The 24,398-nt window shown below is 28.4% G+C and overlaps 1 protein-coding gene across 2 annotated transcripts in view; it reads right to left on the bottom strand.

The window, feature by feature from the left end:
- LOC100199786 (uncharacterized) overlaps window positions 1–24,398 on the bottom strand; it is a 147,189-nt gene that overhangs the window by 17,333 nt on the left and 105,458 nt on the right. For both annotated transcript variants that reach the window (XM_065790671.1, XM_065790672.1), the window contains 5 exons: window positions 23,411–23,589; window positions 17,120–17,246; window positions 15,186–15,326; window positions 12,383–12,531; window positions 2,831–3,119 (listed from right to left, as the gene is read on the bottom strand). In XM_065790671.1, coding sequence (XP_065646743.1) covers window positions 2,831–3,119; window positions 12,383–12,531; window positions 15,186–15,326; window positions 17,120–17,246; window positions 23,411–23,589 — 885 coding nt within the window. The remainder of the gene's footprint in view (window positions 1–2,830; window positions 3,120–12,382; window positions 12,532–15,185; window positions 15,327–17,119; window positions 17,247–23,410; window positions 23,590–24,398) is intronic.

Here is a 24,398-nt window from a genome sequence, read left to right as displayed (position 1 = left end):
TATGTTTTAAAACTCCCCAAACATGATTTTTCATTAATACAGGACATGCGTAGATTTTAATTTCTATATATATATATATATATATATATATATATATATATATATATATATATATATATATATATATATATATATATATATATATATATATATATATATATATATATATATATACTAGCATTTAGTAGTTTCTTCAAATAATTAGTTTGACATTTTTAAAAACACTTATACAAATATGGCTGATAAAAGCATTCACACTAATTATTTTCCTATGAGCTTTGTCAAACATTTGTTTAATAAATATTAGGTTATTTCCCCAACTGGATTAACAACGTATTTTAGTTATGAAAATATTTTATTAGCATATAGAAATAGTTGATTTTAAAGGTTTTTCAACATAACAAAACAGTTCACAAAATATCAATAAACATTTTGGTTAATTGTACATATTTAAGTTATGTTTAAAACTCAACAACTATGTTAATTTTAAATATTAAAATCTTAGAAAAAAAAAATCAAACTACATTTTTTTTTTTTGCATGTTAAGAAAATAAAGGTTAGCTTTGACTAAAAACAGTTACACAAAAAAATTATTTACAAAAAAAGGAAACTTTTTATACTGATTTAGTTAATAAATTAATTAATGTAGTAATTAATATATATTAGTTATATCTATTTAGATATAACTAATATATATTAATTATTAAGACAAATAGTCAGTTTTAATAATTAAAAGAAAAAAAATATATATATTCCTATAATTTGACATCTAAATTTACTGTTTTGGTAAAAAATGGCTCTAAATGACTCTGTGTTTAAAGAAGACAAAATCAAGTACACTATGTGAAAAAACCAGGGTTTAAAGGTTTAAACCATTATTTTAAAAGCTTTGAATAAATATTAATTTAAACCAAATTAATATTTTTTAAACAATACTTTTTAAATATGACAACAGATCAATGTGTAATATTATCTATATCTATATTTATCTTTCTATTTATACATACATATTAAAGACTAAAGAATAAAATTAAAGACCACCAAGCAAGAGTGTATATACTATATATATATATACACACTCTTGCTTGGTATATATATATATATATATATATATATATATATATATATATATATATATATATATATATATATATATATATATATATATATATATATATATATATATATATATACAGGGGTGGAGCATTTTTTGGTCTTAGAGATATCTAACTTCCAGACATGGAGCAAACTCTAAACATTTATATATTTATACTAATGTCAAATAAGGATACTTTGCAAAAAATTGCGATGATTGAGGCCTGGGAAAAATCAACATTGTTGATGATTGGCTCCAATCATCGCAATTTTCTGCAAAGCATCCTCATTTGACATAAGTATAAACATATAAATGTTTGGCGTTTGCTCCATATTTGGAAGTTAGATATCTCGAAGACCAAAAAATGCTTCTGCCACCCCTGTATACATATATATATATATATATATATATATATATATATATATATATATATATATATATATATACATATATGTATATATATATATATGTATATATCATACTATAGCATGGTTTTAAAGTTATAAGGGTTGTATAAACGTGTTTTGATGCTTTTTTACTGTTGAGTAGCGTTAAAAATTGTATTGTATATCCATATATCCATAATTAAGAACTTTGATAATGTCGTAGTGCATTTTTTAAACATAGTATAAATGGTTGTTAATAATCATTTATACTTTTTTTCTTACGTCATTTATTGCCTGTTTTTTTTTTTATTTTTTTTATTTTTCGGACTGACTGCCATGGTTAGGACTGTCACGATAAAAAAAACAAAAAAATACTTAAAAAACTTCAAGTAAAAACTATGAAACTTAGCATGTAATAATACCAATATGTGCTTAATACACACACCAAATGATTTTTTTTATTTTGCCATGTTGTTTGCTGCATTAAGTTTGACAAAGTTGTTTTGTTCTAAAGTGGTAAAAAGTAAACGTTACGACCATCACGCTATGTAGAGTTAATTTTTGAAAAAATTTAAAGACTTTAATGCTGTAACTTTCGCATACTAAATTATATGATAGTATTTCACATTTCTGGAAAGTTTCAAGTCATTTATATTTTCGGTTCATTTTTAATAACTTAAAGAGTGTCAAATATTATGACTGCTACTCTCGCAGAGTTATATATATACACTCTTGCTTGGTGGTCTTTAATATTTACCATAAAATGTCAACTTTATGTTTAAGAAAAAAAATTAACTTAGAAGACTGGAAAAAGTTAAGAACACTTTAGAATAACTTTTTTTAAATTAATAGACTGCCTTCCAAACGGAACCCTCAGTCAATGTAGAAGCACTCCTTGCATGTTCTACCTATTTTTTCAGTCTATGTAGCAACACTTCTTACACGTTCTACCTGTTTGTCAGTCGATGTAGCAGTACTCCTTGCATGTTTTACTTATTCGTCAGTCAATGTAGCAACACTCCTTGCATGTTATACCTGTTTGTCAGTTGATGTATGTAAACAGTGAAAAAATAAAAATAAAAACATTCAAAAAGTTTTTATTAAAAACATAAAATAAAAACATTCTGTATGTTTTTAAAACAATCTAGCCTTTTATTTGCACTTTTTCGGTGTTTTAAAAAATGATCAAATTTAATTAGTTTCCTCAATTAAATTTAATAGACATAAACTGTACTTAATTTTGTCTTTTTTTATGTCTTAAAGTAGTAAAGAGCTGTTTTTACCACAAATGGTAAGTTTAATTCCTTTACTAAAGGAATATATATATATTAATAATTTTCATTTTTACCCTCATGAGGAATTAGGTGACGAACAGACAAATTCTTTTGAAATTGAGCAATTTTGGGACCAGTATCTTCAACGTTGAGATACTCCCAAGGAACTGCATTCTTCATAAGACTATTTATTTCATCATTTCTCAAGTTTACTTTTGATGAAGGATCATAAATATGCTGGTTGCGATAAATTTCTCCTCTAGTGAAAACATGTGATCGCGTGATTGGTTGATTTCCTAAATTCTCAATACTAACTCTCTTATGTTCAGCATCTTTTTCAAAATTTGACAAATTTTGGTGTATCTATAAAATGTAAACAAAAATATGAAATTAAATTTAAATAATTTCTAAATACACTTTTAAGACCTAATTTTCTCTGATTCTGATGGAAAATTTCTGAATTGTTTTTTATTTTCTGTTAACAATAAAGAGAGCTATAATAAGCCACACACACACACACACACACACACACACACACACACACACACACACACACACACACACACACACACACACACACACACAATTAATAATTTAATAATAGTTTATAATAATAGTCTCAAAATATCATGATTGAGACTTTAAAGAAAAAAAACTTAGAAAAAAGATATGGATTTGGACCTACAGAAAATAGTTGTGGTTAACCCAAAGAACTAAAAAATGTTATTTTTTGAACTGGGTGGTTTCATGCCTGTACATTACACAATTGCAACATTACAACAACCAAAAATGACACATTACAACAAAAACAGTTACATAATACAACAAACATAAACAATAGATGAATTACAACATGTTTTTATTAAAAAAAAAAGTCAAAAAGAATTTTTTTTTTAACATCTTCACTTCCAACAAGGCTGCAAGCAACCACTATTAGAGTTGGAAGCTACTGGAAGAGAAAAGATAAAGTTTATAAAGCAAGAAAATGATAAAAAGACAACTTAAAAGATGCAAATTATATGAATCACAGAAACTAGATTAAGGGAGTGAATTCCAAAGAACTGATATTTGAGGAAAAAAATTAGACAAAAAAGATTTTTAGGAGCGCTTAGTAACAGTTACAAAAAAAAGATGAAACTTAATTGAATGAAGTCTAAAACGATAATGAAATTTAGTAGATGGCACAAGAGACACTAGCTCTTTAGAGCAGTGTTTATTTTAGTATTAATAGAAAAGAGAAAGAGAAGCAAAATTGTAACAATGTGACAATGATTACAGGTTGGATGCAAGAGCAGGTCCAACTCTGTTTATAATGTGTTTTTGTACATTGTCTAAAAGAGAAAAGATATCATTTAAAGATCCGCTCTGGATATGTTAGCAGTATTTTATACAAGGATGGATTTATAGAGATAAAGAATAGAACCTGGAGTAAGAAAGTGGCAAGCACGATAAAGAGATGCAACCCTAGCAGATGTTAATTTTGCAATGTATTTGATATATAGTTTTAAAGAAAGATCAAAAGTAAGAGTTTATCCTTAAAGACAAAGGGTAGATGACTCGTCCAGTAAAATACCGTTCATAAATAAAAAAAGATCTAGTTTGTTGCGATAACAATAAAAAAATTAAGTTATCTGAGTTAAAGCTCACCAGCCACTGAGAGCTCATGCTGTAACAGAAGTGAGATCCTTTTCAAACATGAATGCTCCCTTTAAGCAATCAGAGAGTTTTGGCTTCTTATTAAGACAAGAATAAATGGTAGTATCATCAGTGAACAATGCAACCTTAGATGTGAGAATTTCTGTGAGATCATTAGTGTAAATTAAAAAAAGGATAGGGTCAAGGATAGAATCTTAGGAGCTGCTGAGGTTACAGGAAATGAAGAGTTCTGTCCATTAAGGACAACTTTTATACTAAGATTGTTAAGGAAAGATTCAATAATCTTAAAAATGTTACCTGATAAACTGTAAAAAGAAAGCTTATGGAGAAGACCAGCATGCCAAACTTTATCAAAGGCTTTAGATATGTCAAAAGCAATAGCCCTAACCTCTCCACATCTATCTAATGTACAATAAAACCTATTGGTTATTATTATTATTAATAAATCAGCAGTAGAACTAGAAATTCGAAATCCATATCGATGATCAGAAAGTATGTTATTAGATTCAAGATGAGAAATTAAGTGTTTGTTAATTAAAGACTCAAAAACCTTGCCTATGATAGTAAGAAGACTAATAGGATGGTAGTTAAATGAGTCAGATTGCTCTCCAGAATATTTGAAAATAGGGATAACAGATGTCGCTTTCCAGCACGCTTTTTCAGCAGGAAAAAAAGACTGATAGTTGCACCTGTTAAATAGTTTTGGGAGTATAGATGACAGCTCTAGAGGATAGTTTTGCAAGACAGGTTATAGTCTTGCATAACAGTCATGTTATAACAGATATGTTGTCTGGATCATAAGCTGTAGAAGAGTGTAGGGTAATTCCATGTCAATTGAGCCAGAAAATATTTAAAAATGTCACCATACATCTCAGATTTTGCTGAATTTTATACAGTTGAGAGTACTTAGTAAAACAAGAAATTCTTGAAAATTTTAGCTTCTAGCTCCAAGAGGATCCTGAAATATAATCATTTTACTTTCAACTGATCTTGGCCAGGCCCCTCTTGTCCTCTCAGAATTGAGACCTATGTTTAAAGGTTCCAAGTCACATAGCTTTAAAAATATTTGATATTTTGACTTAAAAATTTGTACCTGACTATTTTCAGGGTTAAAGAATCCAATGAAATAATCAAAAATATAAAAAAATATTTTTAAGTACCTGTAATTATCAATTTAAATAAATTTAGGCAATTTTTAATATACCTGATTTTGATGCTCAAGAAACCCACGTGGCCTTGATGATATCAAAAAAAAATTTTTACACATTATTCTAAATTTTATGATCTTTCAGAAAACATTAGATTTTTCATCTGCAAGTATATGGATTTCCATTTATGGATAAGGGGGCACAGGCCCCACTTTTTTGTAGCGGAATCTTGCAATACATTTTCCACTACCTTTCAGACTAGCAAGAGCTATGAAAATTTCTGTATTTTTTTAGTGTCGATAAACGAGCATTTTAAAATTAAAAAAGAGCCTAAGACACTAGGGGAGGGGGCTGGGGCATGTGCCCCATTTTTTTGAGCAGAATCTTGAGATGGATTTTTTACTATCTTCCAGACAAGCTGCAGCTCTGAAACTTTCAGCATTTGTGTAGTCCTGATGAACATGCCTTATAATTGTTTCAGGTCAGACGACCAGATGGTCCTTGGGGCTGGGGGGCACACAGTAGTCAAACATTTTGTTACAATTCAATATCTGGTCATTTATGGGCCTTTGTAGACTTGCATTTGTAGTTAATCGTTTTACAGTGCCGCCAATACCATCACATGGTGACTTACCATGGCTTGTAGCAAAAAATGTCCACTCTGCATCAATGTCAAAATCATTTTTATGGAGACAGGTATTGTAAAGGTTTTTGTGATTTTTATACTGTGCAGCACAACCATCAGAAAAATAAAGAATCTTTGAAATTTTAGGATGATATTCTTTTAAAGAGTTAACTATTTGTGTTTGAACTTCATACACAAAACCAGTGTCATGCTCATTATCTTTAGACATGAAGCAAAACGATTTTTCTTCAAGTTGGTCATTTTCGTTTAATAAATAGAGGGCAACGGGGTGCAATGTGCATTGACTTTTGCACCAATGGTAACTTTGGATTTCGTCTTGAATCACAAAAGTAAAGTTTTCTGCAAAGTCACCTAAGACAATACAGCAGTCTTTTGCTAAATTTTCCTTTTGTTGCTTTAGATATCTTGCTCGACATTTTGCAATGTAGGAATGAGCTGTTAACTTGTTTATTGCCTCTGATAACATCAATTTGTATTCTTCCATTGTTGTTGTCTGATAGATCAATGTTGTTCTGTCTGTTTTCTGCCACTGACACCTCCTTGTCATTGTAAATTAGTTGTGCATCCAGAAATTTCTTTAAAGAAACTATACCTGGACAGTTCGGACATCAATGAACCATGCACTCATTACTTGTAACATCACAAACAACTTTTGTCATCAAATCTTTGTAAGTACATTTTATTTGTATAGCATTGGTCATGAGTATTGCATTTTGATGGAGGGTACATACAAAACAGAATGAGTGCCTGATGCTCCAACAATTATACACCATTTTGGTCTTAAACTGCAAAACTTAAAAAACCCAATAACTTCTTGAGGATATTTAGTTTTAAAAGAAACATAAAGTTCTTTAAGATTACATAAAATAAGGCGCTTTTGCATGTGTTGTTTTCTACCTACTGTTTTTTCTGGCATCTTCTCTATAGCAATCAAATTTCTTTAAATCAATCTTTCTACAATAACTTAGTTTATGACAAGTATCATTTAACTTTTTTCCAAAATCACATGAACCCATTCTTACTGTAACACAAAAAACAATTTGAGATTAATTTAAAAATGAGAAACCAATAGTAATTAATTTAATGAAAGCAACTTAAGCAATCACCATGGTAATACAAAACTAAACAGTGATTGATTTCTTTTATCTTACTTTGACAAAAAAAAAGATTCCTTTTCACAAAGTTTAATTATACTCAATTTGTTAATGTTAAAAGTGTTAATGATGATTTTAATAGGTAACAAATTTCTTCTATACTAGTGTAATGACAGGATGTTTTTTGTTTCTGTTAACAACTTGCTTTACAATTTTAGAATTAGCAAAATATATTATTCTTTTTTAATTCAAATTTTAAATTATACAAAATAAAATTCTGTTAAAATCATTACTTTAGACTGTTTTTAATCTTATACATGCAAATCAAAATTTTTATAAACATTAAGCTTCTTAAAACATTTTTAAAAGATTATTGAACATAGAATGATCAAAACCAAATGGAACAAATATAAATCACAAAAATTTGGGAAGCAATGTTATCAATGTTTCCCAAATTTTTGGGAAACATTGATAACATTGTTAAACATATGAAATGCTTAACGTTGTTAAAAATGAAAATTTAAAAAAAAATTTGAAGACAATAGTTTTAAAGTTATCTTAAATAAGTTTTGAAGAAAAAAAAATTTTTTTTTTGAGAAAAAAAGTGGGGCATGGTCCTAGGTGCCCCAGCCCCATGGACTATCTGGTCATCTGACCTGAAATAATTTTAACGCATATTCATCAGGACTACACAAATGCTGAAAGTTTCAGAGCTGCAGCTTGTCTGGAAGATAGTGAAAAATCCATCTCAAGATTCTGCTCAAAAAAGTGGGGCACGTGCCCCAGCCCCCTCCCCTAGTGTCTTGGGCCCTTTTTTAATTTTAAAATGCTTGTTTATCAACACTATGTAAATACAGAAATTTTCATAGCTCTCGCTAGTCTGAAAGGGTGTGGAAAATGTATTGCAAGATTCCGCTACAAAAAAGTGGGGCCTGTGCCCCCTTATCCATATATGGAAATCCATATACTTGCAGATCAAAATTCTTATGTTTTCTGAAAGATCATAAAATTTAGAATAATGTGTAAAAATTTTTTTTTGATATCATCAAGGCCACATGGGTTTCTTGAGCATCAAAATCAGGTATATTAAAAATTGCCTAAATTTATTTAAATTGATAATTACAGGTACTTAAAAATATTTTTTTATATTTTTGATTATTTCATTGGATTCTTTAACCCTGAAAATAGTCAGGTACAAATTTTTAAGTCAAAATATCAAATATTTTTAAAGCTATGTGACTTGGAACCTTTAAACAAAGGTCTCAATTCTGAGAGGACAAGAGGGGCCTGGCCAAGATCAGTTGAAAGTAAAATGATTATATTTCAGGATCCTCTTGGAGCTAGAAGCTAAAATTTTCAAGAATTTCTTGTTTTACTAAATACTCTCAACTGTATAAAATTCAGCAAAATCTGAGATGTATGGTGACATGGCCTGGCTCAATTGACATGGAATTACTCTGTAAGCAGAAAATCATAGATACAGAACTTTACATCCTATTTGGATAAATATGGAAGTAATGGTTACAAATGGACACAATGAGAGGAAAACCATGAAGAAGATATGAAAGTCAAGCAATGGATCAACCTGTTTGTTGGCTATTTCAGGTAGGATGTATTTAGTGGAATCAAGAGATAAGAATGATGAAAAGTTCTTAGCAAACAATTCAGCTTTGTCTTTAGGCGAGGTAACAAAATCTGAACCATCCAAGAGAGGTGGAATAACAAACTTGCCCGTATTATAGATACTGTTAAAGATTCTGATGATGAAGAAGAATAAGATAGAAGTTTTAGAGAGATCAAACCTTAATCAGAAACACCTAAGGGTGAATGTGGAGAAACTAAGCACTGACTACAATCAGATCCAAAACATAAGTTGAGCAGAAAAAGTAAATGATTTAAATTGTCTGGAAAGTGAGTCGGAAAATTAACTATTTGTGTATGATATTGAGAAAGACAAAAGTTGTGGGCCTTTACGCCTGCATAGTCACTGACACTAGAGTCAAGCCATACAGAATGTTGACCATTAAAGTCACCAACAATAACAATATTGGCTGATGGATAAAGAGAGAGGACTTGGTCAATTTGATCAGAAATAACATCAAAAAGAATGCAGTCTTGAGATGAAAGTGAGCAATATAGAAAAAGGAAAATGCGAGAGAGTGAAGTGGTGACAAATGGGTGAATTCTTATAAATGCAAATGCCCAGGCGAAGCATGTGACTATTGGAGTCTTTACGAATTAAAGGAAGATAACCATTAACACTAAGATCACAAGATGAGACAGCTGAACTCAAATTAGTCTAACAAAGAGCAGGTCTGATGAACTTTGTAAGAGATTACAAAAGAACTCAAGAGAACTTTGTAAGACTCAAGTTACTTGGAAGACCACAAATATTAGTGAATGATAAGTTTAGAGAACTTGGTGATGACAATATTTTTTTGTGTTTTATAGTTTTTAGTGCTTTGGTCATTTTAGGATTTGCTAGAGAGCTTGACTCAAAGCACATACAATGTTACTCAGTACACCATTTAATAGTCCAAGCAATTGCCTCATTTATATTAATGAACCCTAAGCCTAAACAAAAGGTACCAAATTTGGCCTTGACAATGCACATCAAAAGTACGAACAGGGACACCATCCATGCGCAACATGGCACTCTTGGTAATCTGATACTTTATTGATATATAATTACAGCGTTTGATGAAATCAGCCTGAGAGCTACCACAGAGTTTAGGAAACCTGGTGGCCAATAATCTCAAAAATAAAATTGAGATTATTGGCCAGCCAATGAGATTATTGGCTGGCCAATAATCTCAAAAATAAAAATCCTGTAAAACTTGATACACAAACAAAAATAAGTTAACACTAGAAATTAAAGAAAAGTATTAAAGAGTGACAGAATACCTAAAAAACTGAAAATTTTATGAATGAGAAAAACATGAAAACAGGAGAGAATTCCAAAGCACCAATGTTTGAGTAAAAAACTAGATTTCTTTGTTTCTCCGCGCAGCGGCCTTGTTTGTCGAGGTTCGTGTTTCGGAGTAATAGAGTTGAGAGAGGGTTATAACCACTATTGAGTAGCCTCCTCATCTGTAGTGGCCTTCATGGCCTTGAGGAGGTGAATAACAAAAAAAAAAAAAAAAAAAAAAAAGATGTGATATGCTCACCTATATATAGTATATATACATATATACTATATATACATATACACTATATAGCATATATACATATATACTATATATACATATATACTATATATATACATATATACTGTATACTATATACTATACATACATATATACTATATATACATATATACTGTATACTATATATACATATATATACTATACATACATATACTATATATGTATACTGTAGATAAAAATAGAAGAAAAATTTTTTTGAGCAATTTTGAACACTTACAGTAAAATAATACAAACTTGCTGAATGACAAGTTACACAAGACTAAGTTTTTGTGAATGGAATAAACAATGATAGCTTGGTTGATTAGTAGACACCAGCAATTATCAACTTTTTCCAGTTACTTTGAAAGGGAGTACCGTTATTAGATCATAAAACTATAATGAGCAAAATTTGAACATTGCAAATCTTCTCAATTCTTATTTTAATTTAATTTTTTTTACATATAATTCATTATGAAACATTAACTAGATTGAGTTATAATTAGTAAATTTTTAAAATAAGTGATGGTGTAAAATATTTTCGTACATATTTTGTGTATAATGAAAATTTTCATGTATAATAAAATAAATAATCAATTTTTAAATTTTTTAGACATATTTGGGCCCTGTATAAATGGGTAGTTTTATGTAAAAGCAAATAGATGAACTTATGTATATAAAGCAACTATAAAAAAAACATGGTTTTAAATGTTGCAACTTATTTGGGTTTAGATACACAGCTAACAAAAAAAAAATCAGATATTTTGTTTTTAAGTTGAATTAAATAACATTCAGCTTTTTAGCTTAAAAAGTTTAACTAAATGCAGAAATAAATAAACTGCTGGAAAGTTTTGTTTACATTTACTTATTTTGAAAGATGCCTTTCTTTGTAATTCTACAAAAAAAAGGCATCTTTAAAGTGGTTTATTTATGTTGATGTTGATTTTTCAAACTTATTTTTCAAATAAAATAGCTAATAGTTAACTTTAGATTTTTTTTATTTTTGAGTTAACTCTTATTTTCTTATAAACTATCTACTTCAGCTTAAAGCAATACCTAAAATTGCTGATAACTATTGAGCAGTGACCAGAAACAATTACAAATGCTTAAATGTTATGTAATTGTAAACTTTAATTTTATACAATTAATGTATATAATGTTTGAGATAAAACATACAGACATACAGAGAACAAAAAATCATCTGAATTAAGGAAGATTGTCAATTTTTGAGAGACCAACTTGAAGAAAGAAAGTTTTGAGAGACCAACTTGAAGAAAGAAAGGTGGCAATGGAAATAAAAAAGGGTGCCCATTTTGATAAAACAACAAATTTAACATTTGTCATATCATGCATGTGAATGCATAGTATACAGCACTAATGATGTGCGATGCTCCTTAAAATAACTTTCTCTACTCCAAAACATTGAGTTGTTGATGGTAAGTTTTCCCAAGTTACGCCTATAAAAATAAAATGCAAGGAGGTCACTACAGTCTAGAAGGACTTATTTTTGTTTAAACTGTTGTTATGATCCTTTCTCAACCCCTTAACTCCCAAAAATGAGCCTGAACAGAAAAACAAGTTGAGCATAATAGTACCAGAGGCGTGGTGGGGATGGAGCACACAACTTCTCACTTACAAAGCAAATCACCATTACACTACTACTTTTTAAGCAGCAAAAAAAATATTCAAAGATTCTTATTATTATTAATTTAAAAAATGTTAAAGAAATGCTTATATTGATACCTAAAAATTTCGAAACTTCAAAAATTTTGTAGATAAATTTTTAATATCTATGGAGTATAACAATAGAAAATGGTGACCTGTCAAAATCTAAATGACAGATTTTAATTTTTAGTGTTGCAACAAAATTAAAATTTTTACCCAAAGAATTGATAATTACCTTATTACATTCATTTAAAACTTTATTTGCTTCAGCATCCACTTCTGCAGCACCTGAATCTAGTTCTTGATGTTCAGTTTTAGGCTCTGCCTTAGTAGCTGCTCTAGAGCCCAGACTTTTGAGTGCAGAGCTGTCAAAACACATTGATCCTAAAAGAATAACATAAATATTTACTTGAAACTATGAAAAAACTTTTATATCCAACAGAAAAAATTTCAGATTTTGACAAGTTATTATAAAATATATATTAAAACATAAGTTAATATATATAATTAAAATATATATAATAAATTATATTTAACATATGACTCCGAGTTGGATCTTTTAAAAAACATTCAGTAAAATCAAAATGTTGTGTAAAATGCAAAATTAAAGTTTTTGTAAAACTAATCACATAAAAATATTCTTGCAGATTATACAACAGAAGCTTTTTAGTTTCTTTAACACAAAAAAGATGTGATGCTTCTTGTTTTTTTTTCTTCTTTAAAAGAAGACTCTTAATAAAAAATAACAAATCAAAATTCATTATAACTTAACACTTGAAGTTGAGTTTGCAAAGAACGAGATTTACTACATAAAGCATTTCATACTTTTTTTTTTGTAAATAAAAAATTAAAAAGACATTTTCTTTTTTAGAACGATACAAGCCAAACATTCACTACTGTTTTAGTTAGGTAATATTTACAGGACACATAGCAATAACTTTGCTTATAGAAAGCAAGTATGATTATTAAGCAGTTTTCAGAAAGCAAACATGATTATTAGTCAGACTGTCTAAAGATATTTATGTTTACAAATATAATATAAAAAGAAATGTTTCTATATATATTGGTATAATCTTTATATAAATATATAAAGAAATATGCAATAATAACAAAAGAACTCAAAAGTTATAAAGGTTAATTTAAAACACATTTAATTTCTTGCAATAATAACCTCAACAATGTTCTGAAATACATGACATTAATAAAAAAAAGTTGTTAAATAATATTAATAACAATAATAATAATAATAATAGTAACAATAACAATAATAATGATACTTAATACAATAAACTGCACAGTATTTCAATCTTACAAGGCATAGCAACTGATAATGCTAAACCATATCAGCTTTAGTTTGTTAATGCTAAATCATATCAGCTTTAGTTTGTTAAAGCTAAACCATAGCAAGTTTTGTTTAGTATTTGGTATTAATAATGAACATTACACCAATGTGTATCTTATGCTGCTTTAAAGCAGTTAGTTAATTTTGCTGACAAAACTTCTTCAGGAAACAAATTCCATGATTCGACAATGCAATTGGTATAAAACTGATGATTGCTTACAGCTGCGCATAAATCATTACATTGTTTGACGCATAGCTGTTTATTTATTCTTTGAAAGTTACTTTGGGTTTGCATATATACATTAAAAATAGATAAAAGTTTTTTAGGAGATTTATGCCAGTTTACTATATTAAAACCTTTTTGAAACTAAAGGAATTGAAGTAAGTCGCCTCTTTTCCTCCACTCTGTTAATGTCATTATTTTGATAGCCTGTAGTCTTTTTTGGTACGAGCACTTTTTCAATGGACCAGATGTCTTTGTTGCTCTTTTTTGAACTCTTTTCAATAGTTATACATTGTATTCAATATTTAAATTCCATTCAGGCATTGTGTATTCCAAATGTGGTCTTACATACAACTGGTACAGAATTTTCCACAGCTTTGTACTATTGCTGATAAACATGCACTTTAAAGTGCAAAGAACTTTATTTACTTTGCCAATTTGATTGTTGCCGACTCAGTCTTCCAACTTAAAACAGGTGTAATTAGAATTCCTTGATATTTTTCTAGTTCTGTCATTTCTAATGTTATTCTTGTTGATGTTAATTTTTGAGACATTATATAGGTTGCTCATAAAATTTTATTTCCAAAATGCATCATCTTGCATTTGTTAGCGCTCAATTCCATCAACCAAGAATCACGCCGCTTGGCTACCTTGTCTAAATCTTTTTGTAATGTATTGACATCATTTTCGTTATCAACAACTGCAATAATTTTGATGTCATCAGCATACAGCTTGAAAAAACTTGTGACAATTGTGGGCAAATGACTTATAAGAATTCCTAAGAAACGCTTTGATCCAAACAAGCAGTGATTCTTTAATCCCATACACCACTAGCTTTTTAATCTGCAATGTGCCACCTTGTCAAAAGCTTTAGCAAAATCAAGGTAAATCATATCTATAAGATGACCCATTGATAATTTATACATTATTATATCCATAGTTTCTAATAAATTTGTACATGATTTTTTCTGCACAAAACCATGTTGAGCATTACTTAATATACTTATTGATAATGATGATTGTTATTACTATTATTATAGCAATAATAACAAAAATATTTAATGCTAGTAACAATAATACTAACAATGATAAAAATAATAGTAACATAACTAATCTAATTGTATAAATTTTTATATATTTAAAAACATTAAGCAGAAAACAGTTGTACACATTTATTTAGGGATGTATTAAAAATTCTGATGAATGATAATACAAAGGAGATACTGATGAATGATAATACAATGGAGATGCTGACGAATGATAATACAATGGAGATGCTGCTGAATGATAGTACAATGAAGATACTGATGAATAATAATACAATGGAGATTCTGAAAAAAATATAAGAATAAATCTAGAACTTAAAAAAAATATATAGCTTTATATCAGCATAACACAAAAACCACACATAAAAAAATGTTAATAAACCTCACAATAACAGCATTACATTAATACAATAACTGTTATTAAAACCTTTAAATTCATATTGTTGATCATGATAAGTTATCTTCAAACTTGTCCCAGCACAGGTTTTCTTATTTGGATCATATTCAGCATGGAGACATAACCCATCAATTCGAATTCTGAGTAAATCTTGAGCTGCATTAAGAACTCCTGAAAAAATTTTTTTGAATATATAACTTTAAGTATATAAATTTCAATAGAAATTTATATACTTAAGATATATTCACTATTCAAGAGAAACTTGGTTAACTTTTGAATAGCAGAAAATAAATATGAAAATAACAGAATATAATAATGAATAATAAACATTTTTTTTCAACATCTTCCCTTCCAACTTCGTTTCCAACTTCCCTTCCAACTTCACTTCCAACTTTGCTTCCAACTTCGCTTCCAACTTCACTTCCAACAAGGCTGCAAGCAACCACTATTAGAGTTGGAAGTTACTGGAAGAGAAGAGATGAAGTTTATAGAGAAAGATAATAATTGACAGACAACAGACAAAAGGTTGCAAGTTATATTAATCATGAAAGCAAAATGGGAGGAAGCGAATTCCAAAGAACTGATGTTCAAGGAAATATCTAGACAAATAAGAGTTTTTGGAGGAATAGCCACAGAAAATTGTGAAAGATATAAGAGTAATCAAGGAAAGCACAAGAGTCAATAATAATAATTAATAAAACTATTTTCTATTTTTTTATTCCACTCAAATGACAACTGGCATAGAACTAGAAATATTACAAACATTAAACTAAAGTTCCAAACAACTTGCTTGAAAGTCATTACCTTGGTAAAATATAAACTAGATAAAAAAAGAACTGCATAGCTAATCATATTTAGAGGTAATATATCTGTACTCTTATAAAGAGAAGACTTGTAACTTTAGAAATGTGTCTTTTAGTTTTGAAAGAGCAACAGTTCTTATAATAAACTCAAATAATGCGCATAGATTTTGTAGATTACTTAATTGTAGATTAGACTTATGAACTAATAATGCTATAGCTATATTGGTTATTTTCTAAGCAAAAAATACAACCTTGGCCACATCCCTGGTAGTATCACAATTGTTCTTCCACTAAGGGGATTTGATTCCAAAAAGGCGGTCATGATTTATATTTAAAGTTAGATGTTAAAGAGAGAGAGAGCGAAAAAAGTTTTGCTTCCAAAAGTGTTTTTAAAAAAACGTTGTCTCGCAGATGATAATTTAAAGTTAAAGATGATGAAACAAGTCATTTAGTTTCTTACTCACAATAAGAGACAAAGAAAGCAATCAACCTCTACAATCTGAGGCACAGTTTGTAGCTACTTTATGTTTTTTTCTTTCTACTTTTCTAACCTTCTACTGTCAGTTTTATCCAATTCACTTTTATTTGTCTTGAACAAATCAAACATTAGCCAAAAACTTGGCCACTACCTCCCTCTTCTAATGTAGCATGCATGTAATATGCTAAAATTTGTCAAGTAAAATGATTGGGAATTCAATTTTCCAACTTATACTACACATTCCTTTTTTTAACTTGTTTTCATATAAAATAAATTTTTAATATATGTTTCAAAATGGAAGCATTTCTAACATAGCAGCATTTCCGAATATAATTTCAGAGTTAAATTAAAAAAAAAAAATACATTTATTTTCATTGTGAAAACATTGGTACAAAAATGTTTTTAGGAATACATTTATATTTGTTTTTATATTTATTTTGTACTTTATTGCTAAACTAAAATGATAAAATAATTTTAAAATTTTTTTTTGCAAAAACTTGTCCCTTATTACAGAATCTGAGAGTTGTCATATCCATTCAATAACCAATCTTGAAACCAAAAATGGTGTCATAATGCAACATCTTTTAAACAATTATATATAAAAAAAAAGTTTTATAAATATTTTTAATTTCAGTGAAATTTTGAAATTTTTAACAATGCTAAAACTATATTTAAATGTTTACCCTGTGCAACTTGATTTGCTAAATCAACCACACCCTGACCTAGAGTAACAATGCCTTTTGTAGCTTCCAAAATTCCAGTAGCAGCATCACTGAATAGTTCTCCAATTGAAGTTATACCTTGCATAATCTATAAAAAAATACTTAAATAAATATGAAATAAAAATAATATATAAAATACAATTTTATATATTTTTTTGAATGCCAAGAATCTTGAAATTTTTCAGTCACCTTTTTTCCTAAGCAGAGTTTTTATAATAATAATTTGTCTAATAAATGAGTCACAAACTTATTAAGGTAAGAGATTACAAAAGACAAAAGTTATGATTTTTAGTGATAGCAGAGTCAGTGTCACTAGAGACAAGTCATTAAGTCTAATGAGCATGAAAGTCACTACTAACAACTCTATTGTCAGTATTATTATAGTATATTGGTAATATAGTATATTGGTAATAAGAAAGGGCTTATTTGACTTGATCAGAAATAACATAAAAGTGCAGTCTTGGAAATAAGAAGAACAATAAAGAATAAAGAGAGAATGGTTTATACAGTTGCAGAAATGGAAGTATATTTACATATATATACTTATATATATATATATATATATATATATATATATATATATATATATATATATATATATATATATATATATATATATATATATATATATACATATATATATATATATATATATATATATATATATATTATTATATATATATATTATTATATATATATATATATATATATATATATATATATATATATATATATATATATATATATATATATATATATATATATATATATATATATATTAAACATATAACGAGTTCCCAGGCGCATACTGAGTCAATTTTCCCTACCAAGAAACTGGATATAATTAGGGCCCACTTACTATTTACAATATACTTACGAATAGCAATGTGTTCCATGTATACCTATAATAATAGCTAGATTATCTACCCATTTTGTATGCTAAGAAAAAACTATACAATTAACATGAACCTAAATAATAAAAAAAACATAAATTTTTGCAAAAACATCATTGCTGTTAATACTATTTCATAATGGGATAATAGTCGCTCTAGTAAATTTTGAACTGCACATCTTACACTGTGTGAAAAATATTTAGTAACAGAAATTTCATAAAGTTCAAATACAATTTGCACATATAAAAATTGCTTTCTATCATCATTCTTGGTAGTTTGTTGTAAGACTAGATTTACTCATGAGCATAGCACCATGTATGAATATGCCTTGGGAACACTTCCTTGAGTTTTGTTTGAACTCCTTTATATTGGCCATTCATATTGGCAGCACCATCAAAAGTATATGCTCTTCATATAACTTAAATTTTATTTTAACATATCAAATAAACCCTGACCTTAAGATGAAATCACGATGTTTAAATCTACAACTCATTCCACAACTTCAACCATAGACCTGGCACCTTCAATTCTGTCACTAATATACTGCAAAACAAATTTCCTCTACCCTTTTTTATTGATATCTCACTATCCCAATAGTAGACCACTTTTACATTGACTTTTCTGTGTACTAATTTCAAATTTCTGTCTTAATATTATTATTTTATTATATATAAGTATATAAAATCAATTATTTTCACCACATTAAATCTAAAATAATTTTAACCTGATAAACTATTTTCAATTTATTCAAATTATTACTTTAATAATTTTTGTTACTAAAGAAATGCAATATTCAAGAAATTAAAAAAATAAAAAAGCGATTATGAAATGAAATTAATGAATTTAACTGAAACTACAGGTATCTATTTGGTAGAGGGCTCATGTCTTACAATTTTTAAGAGAGCCTACTTGGATTTTCCTGGTATCCTGGTGCACCAGTACACGCCTGCAAGTTCCTAATATTATCAAAAAAATGTATCATGCGAAATGTATCGAGTCTCAAATGAAGCAAAATCATATGAAAATTTCAAAAATAATAACTATATCAAATACAAATAAATATGCTAGATTTAACAGCATAAAAAATGAAGTTTATAAAGAAAAAAATGAAAAAGTGCAATTTTTAACAATTTTTTGAAAATTTTTTTCAATAAGTTTTTATAATATAATTATCAATTTTGAAAATTTCATAAGATTTCGCTTCATTTGAGAACCAACATGAAGAACTTTTTTTTGATAATATTAAGAACTCATATGTTCAAAGGTCTTGAGGGACTCCTGAAAATATTAAAATTTTTTTTTTTATATAGAACACATTAAGGGGGTGGCAGCAAATACTTTTCAAAAGTGTTGTTTTTTGGGACACCCTAATATATATATATATGTATATATGTATATATGTATATATGTATATATCTATATATTTATATATATATATATATATATATATATATATATATATATATATATATATATATATATATATATATATACACACATATATATATATATATACATATGTCTATATTTATATTTATAGTAATAGGACTTAATAATTTTTATGGTTTTTTATTAAAAATCCATTATTTGTATGCTTGTGTATGTGTATGTATATATATATATATATATATATATATATATATATATATATATATATATATATATATATATATATATATATATACCCATTATGTGTGTGTGTATATATTATATATACATACATACAAGTTGACTTGATTAGATCGTTTACAAAGTCTCTATCAACTTTCTAAGACAAGTATTTATCCTGTTACAAAGTTGTTTCAGACTTTTTGCCTACTAGTTTTTTAAACAAATTTTAATCATTTCAAAATAATAAAAATATCATTATGAGCAATATTTAGGTTTGGCAGGTTATTAACTTTAGTTATATAGTTTGTCTCTTCAAAGAATGATCTCACTGTCTTTGTTAAAAGCCATAATGAAATTTGTTTCATTATGGCATTTATTCCAAATAAACTTTTTTTAAATTAGCATCAATTTTTAATGTTAGAACTTTAAATCATAATTTAAGGTAACCCCACCTCTGGAAGTACCATGCTTAACCTGTTTTTCTGTGCAGCGGCCTTGTTTAACAAGGTTCATGTTTTACTTTTTTTTGTTTTGTTATTCACCTCCCCAAGGCTGAGAAAGACACTACAGCCAAAGAGGCTACTTTTATTGTGGCTACAACCCTCTATTTAATGCTGAAACACAAACCTTGACGAACAAGGCCGCTGTGCATAGAAACAAGTTGCGTAAGGTACTACAAGGGAAGTGGTGGGAATCAAACTCCCAACTTCTTGCTTATGAAGCAAGCACTCTACCATTACACTACTACCGATAATAGCTGATAGAGAGTTCCAAATAAAAGGTTTAGAAAAAGTTTAAAAAAAAAAGTCTTCAATTGTAGTTGACAACTCTGGAGCCTTAGATAGATAAATTTAATTAAAAAAAAAAAAACTTTGCATCTGATATTAATTTTAGATTTAATGCATAAAAATATTAAATCATTTGAGAGTAGAACAATGGATTCAGAATGTTATGTGGGAGGTGCATTTATCAGTGGAGAGAGAAAAGACATCAACCTAAGGACCATCACAAAGAAAATCATGAAAACAATCTCAGTTAACTTTAGAGGAGTTGTAAGTAATGCAATTGTAGAGTGAGTTGCAAGAAAAAGATAAGATTTATAGAGATAATTGAATTGTCAAAACTACCTAAATGAGAACAAGTAAAAGCTGAACACAAGCTTGGGTAACAGAGACAAGACACAATTCAAGGATTCACAAAGTTGACTGTTAGTCTATGTTAATAAGACATAAACTAGAAAAAATCTGCGTGTGTTCTGATGTGGTGTTTACGGACACCGTGCATCATTTTAAATAGCTAATTATTTTAAAATGTCATTGTATTAGTGTTATTAAAAAATTTAAACAACTCTGTTATTTAAACAATTAGTTTTAATAAAATGTCATCAAATCAAGATAAGAAGCGAGAAAAAATTTTGCATTTTCTTGTTGAAAATCCTGGTGTATCAAACAAAACAATTTCTAAAGAGTTGCAGGTTGCTTTGAGAACAGTGCAGAGCTTTGTGAAACGATTTCAGGACACTGGTATAATCAAAAGGGAATCAGGAAGTGGAAGAAAAAAATGTTTTGTTAAACGAGACCTTAGTAAAAAAGTGAAAGATGCCTTAGACAGAAAACCAGAGACTTCAGTTCGAACTTTAGCGAATAAATTCAAAACAAAATTTTTCACTATACAAAGAGTGAAGAGAAATTGTGGTTATAAATCTTACAAAAAGAAAAAAGTTCCTTGACGTGAAGAAAAGCAAAAAAATGTCGCAATTTGTTGTTTAAAGCTGCTCTATAAAAAATTATGTGCCAAAAAATCTTGTTTGATTATTGACGATGAAACTTATTGTGCTGCATATTTCCGATCTCTTCCAGGACACCAATATTACTCAGCAATTAATCGCAAGAAACTGAATTCTAATTATAAATGCATTGGAATGCGAAAATTCGCTAAAAAAATTCTTAGTTTGGCAAGCAATTTATGAATGTGGTGGAAGAAGCTCTTGTTTTGTGACTATGGGAACAATTAACACCAAAATATACATAAAATAATGCCTCAAGAAACTTCTTTTGCCGTTTTTAAGAACACACACGAGTAACCTGTTATTTTGGCCTGATTTAGCATCATGCCACTACTCTGGGACAACTTTAAAATGGCTTTGAGAACATAAAGTAGATTTTGTTGAAAAATACTGCAATCCACCAAATTGTCAATATCGAAAGATATTGGGCTCTTGTCAAAAGAAAACTAAGGTTCAATGTAAAAGAAGCCAAAAACATTATAGACTTCAAAAATAAATGGATTAGAGCTACCAAGAAAATCTAGCCGAAGAATGTGCAAAAGCTGATGTCGAGTGTAAAACACAAAGTGCGTGCATTCTCACGTACAAAACTTCACAAACTTTCTTAAATGAAATTTAAGGATATTAATACATGTACTTTTAAAATATATATAACATCCAATATCGAAATACAATAGTTAAATAAATATCCTTTAAAATGTCTGCGCAGATTTTTTCTGGTACATGTCTTATAAGTTATTCTGAATCTGTTAAATTAATTTAATTTGAGTTTGAGATTAATAAAAACAAAAGTTATGAGTTTTAGTAGGGTCAGTGGTGTTAGAGCCGAGCAATTCATTGTGTGATGAACATTTAAGTCACCAATAACAACAACATTGACAGAGGAGTGAAGTGAAAGGACATGGTCAAATTGATCAGAAATTACATTTAAAAGAGTGAAGAAGAAGTGTGATAGTACGAAGCAGAAGCACTTAAAAGAATAGTCAGATGATTCAAACCTAATTTCTTGACAAATAGGTGAATTGATTCGTAAGTATACCACCAAGCCCAGCATGTGACTATCGAGTCTTTGCCAATGAAAGGATAGTAACTACTATGAGATCTGAAGAAAGAGATCTGAAGAAGGAGATCTGAAGAAGAAGATCTGAAGAAGGAGATCTGAAGAAGGAGATCTAAAGAAGGAGATCTAAAGAAGGAGATCTGAAGAAGGAGATGTGAAGAAAGAGATCTGAAGAGACTAAATGAATCCGGACTAAATGAATCTTTTATATAATTATTTTATCAAAATACTAGGAGATCTGAAGAAGGAGATCTGAAGAGACCAAATCTATAAGTAGAATCAAGAAGATCCAGAATTCATTATACTAGGCAGAAAACAATGTAAAACAGGTTAGCATCTACTCCAGCCTAATAGATGATAGATGATGTTCTGCTTACCCCTTTATTCATTTTTTTTCAAAATTGTATGGGCTGCACTTTTTTTTACAAATTGGAACTGTCTAGTAAACCAAATGTTCAGAGCATTCAATAATAATTTTGAAACTTGGATTATACATAATGCAATTTATAATTTAAAAGTTTGTTGTGTAACTAGTTCTTTATTCTTTATCTGAAATCTTTTCAAACAAAAACTATTGATGAGTTTGAAGTTACGCATACTATTTTTAAATCACTCGTGATATTTTGCTAAATTTTGTTGCACATTTCGTTTTTAAATTCATTATTTTTCCAATCAGCGATTGCGCACCCAACTTATTTTATGGCACAGGTTCATAACTTTCTTTGAATTGGGGCAAAACTCAATGAAACCACTGTTTGGCAAACTTAGGCAAAACTTAATGAAACTACTGTTTCATTAAGTTTTGCTTACATACATACATGCCTAAATATTTTAAACATCACATACACAGAAATACAGAACTGTGCAAAAATATATGATTGAAAAAATAAAAATATAAAAACCTGTATTCCAAGTGTTTCGACCCAACTAGTAAATTTATGCAAACTAAGTCTAATTTCACAAGCAGCAATACATATAATATTTGGTGCCTTCCATTTACATGAATCCCATTTTAGGCAACCAACAGGATAACCCCACAAAGTAGTGCAATGAGATACCCATCCAAAAAATGGAACACATACTAAATTTAAAGGATAAAAATAAAAACAAAACATCAGTATTCTTTAGTCCCATGCAAAGTTATACTTAGTAAGTGTTTAATTTCATATATAATAAAACTAGAAAGTATCTATAGAATACTTAATTAATTGCAAAAGAATAATAATATAAATAAGAATAAGAATATATAATAAAAATTATTAATTATTTTTAATTAGTCATTTAAGCACATAAAAATTGCAGGATTTTTAAAGTATATTTAGTTTATTCTCAAAATAAATTTATTATAAATTTAGTATATATAGAATACTTCTTAACAGAACAATGACAAGTGTAGTGCAACAGCTCTGGAAACATAATAACAGAAAAAATTATACAAGTATACAAGGTGTATTCAAAAAATACCCGAAATTTTTGTTTTTTCGAAAAAGTATTTATTTATTCGTCTCCATTAATGTTGGCTCCTTCAAAGTAGTCCCCATTTCATACTATGCACTTGTGCCAGCACTTCTGCCAATCCTCGAAACTTTTCTTAAACTCGATCTTTGGGATAGCTTCTAGTTTGTTTTTTTTCAGCGATGCGCTTTTAATGTCATCTATGCTTGTGAAACAACAGCCTTTTAAGTTTTTCTTCATTTTTGGGAATAAGAACAAGTCACACAGAGTCATATCTGGTGAATATGGAGGTTGGAGCATGACTATGGTGTTGTTTTTGGCCAAAAAATTACGAACAAGCAACGACGAGTGAGCAGGTGCCTTATCGTGGTGCAAAAGCCATGAGTTGTTTTGCCATAAATTAGGGCGTTTTTTTCAGATTGCTTCAAGTAAATG

This window comes from Hydra vulgaris, chromosome 02 (genome assembly GCF_038396675.1).
Source record: "Hydra vulgaris chromosome 02, alternate assembly HydraT2T_AEP".
In the NCBI taxonomy this organism is placed as follows: Eukaryota; Metazoa; Cnidaria; class Hydrozoa; order Anthoathecata; family Hydridae; genus Hydra; species Hydra vulgaris.
This window is presented reverse-complemented; position numbering and strand designations above follow the sequence as displayed.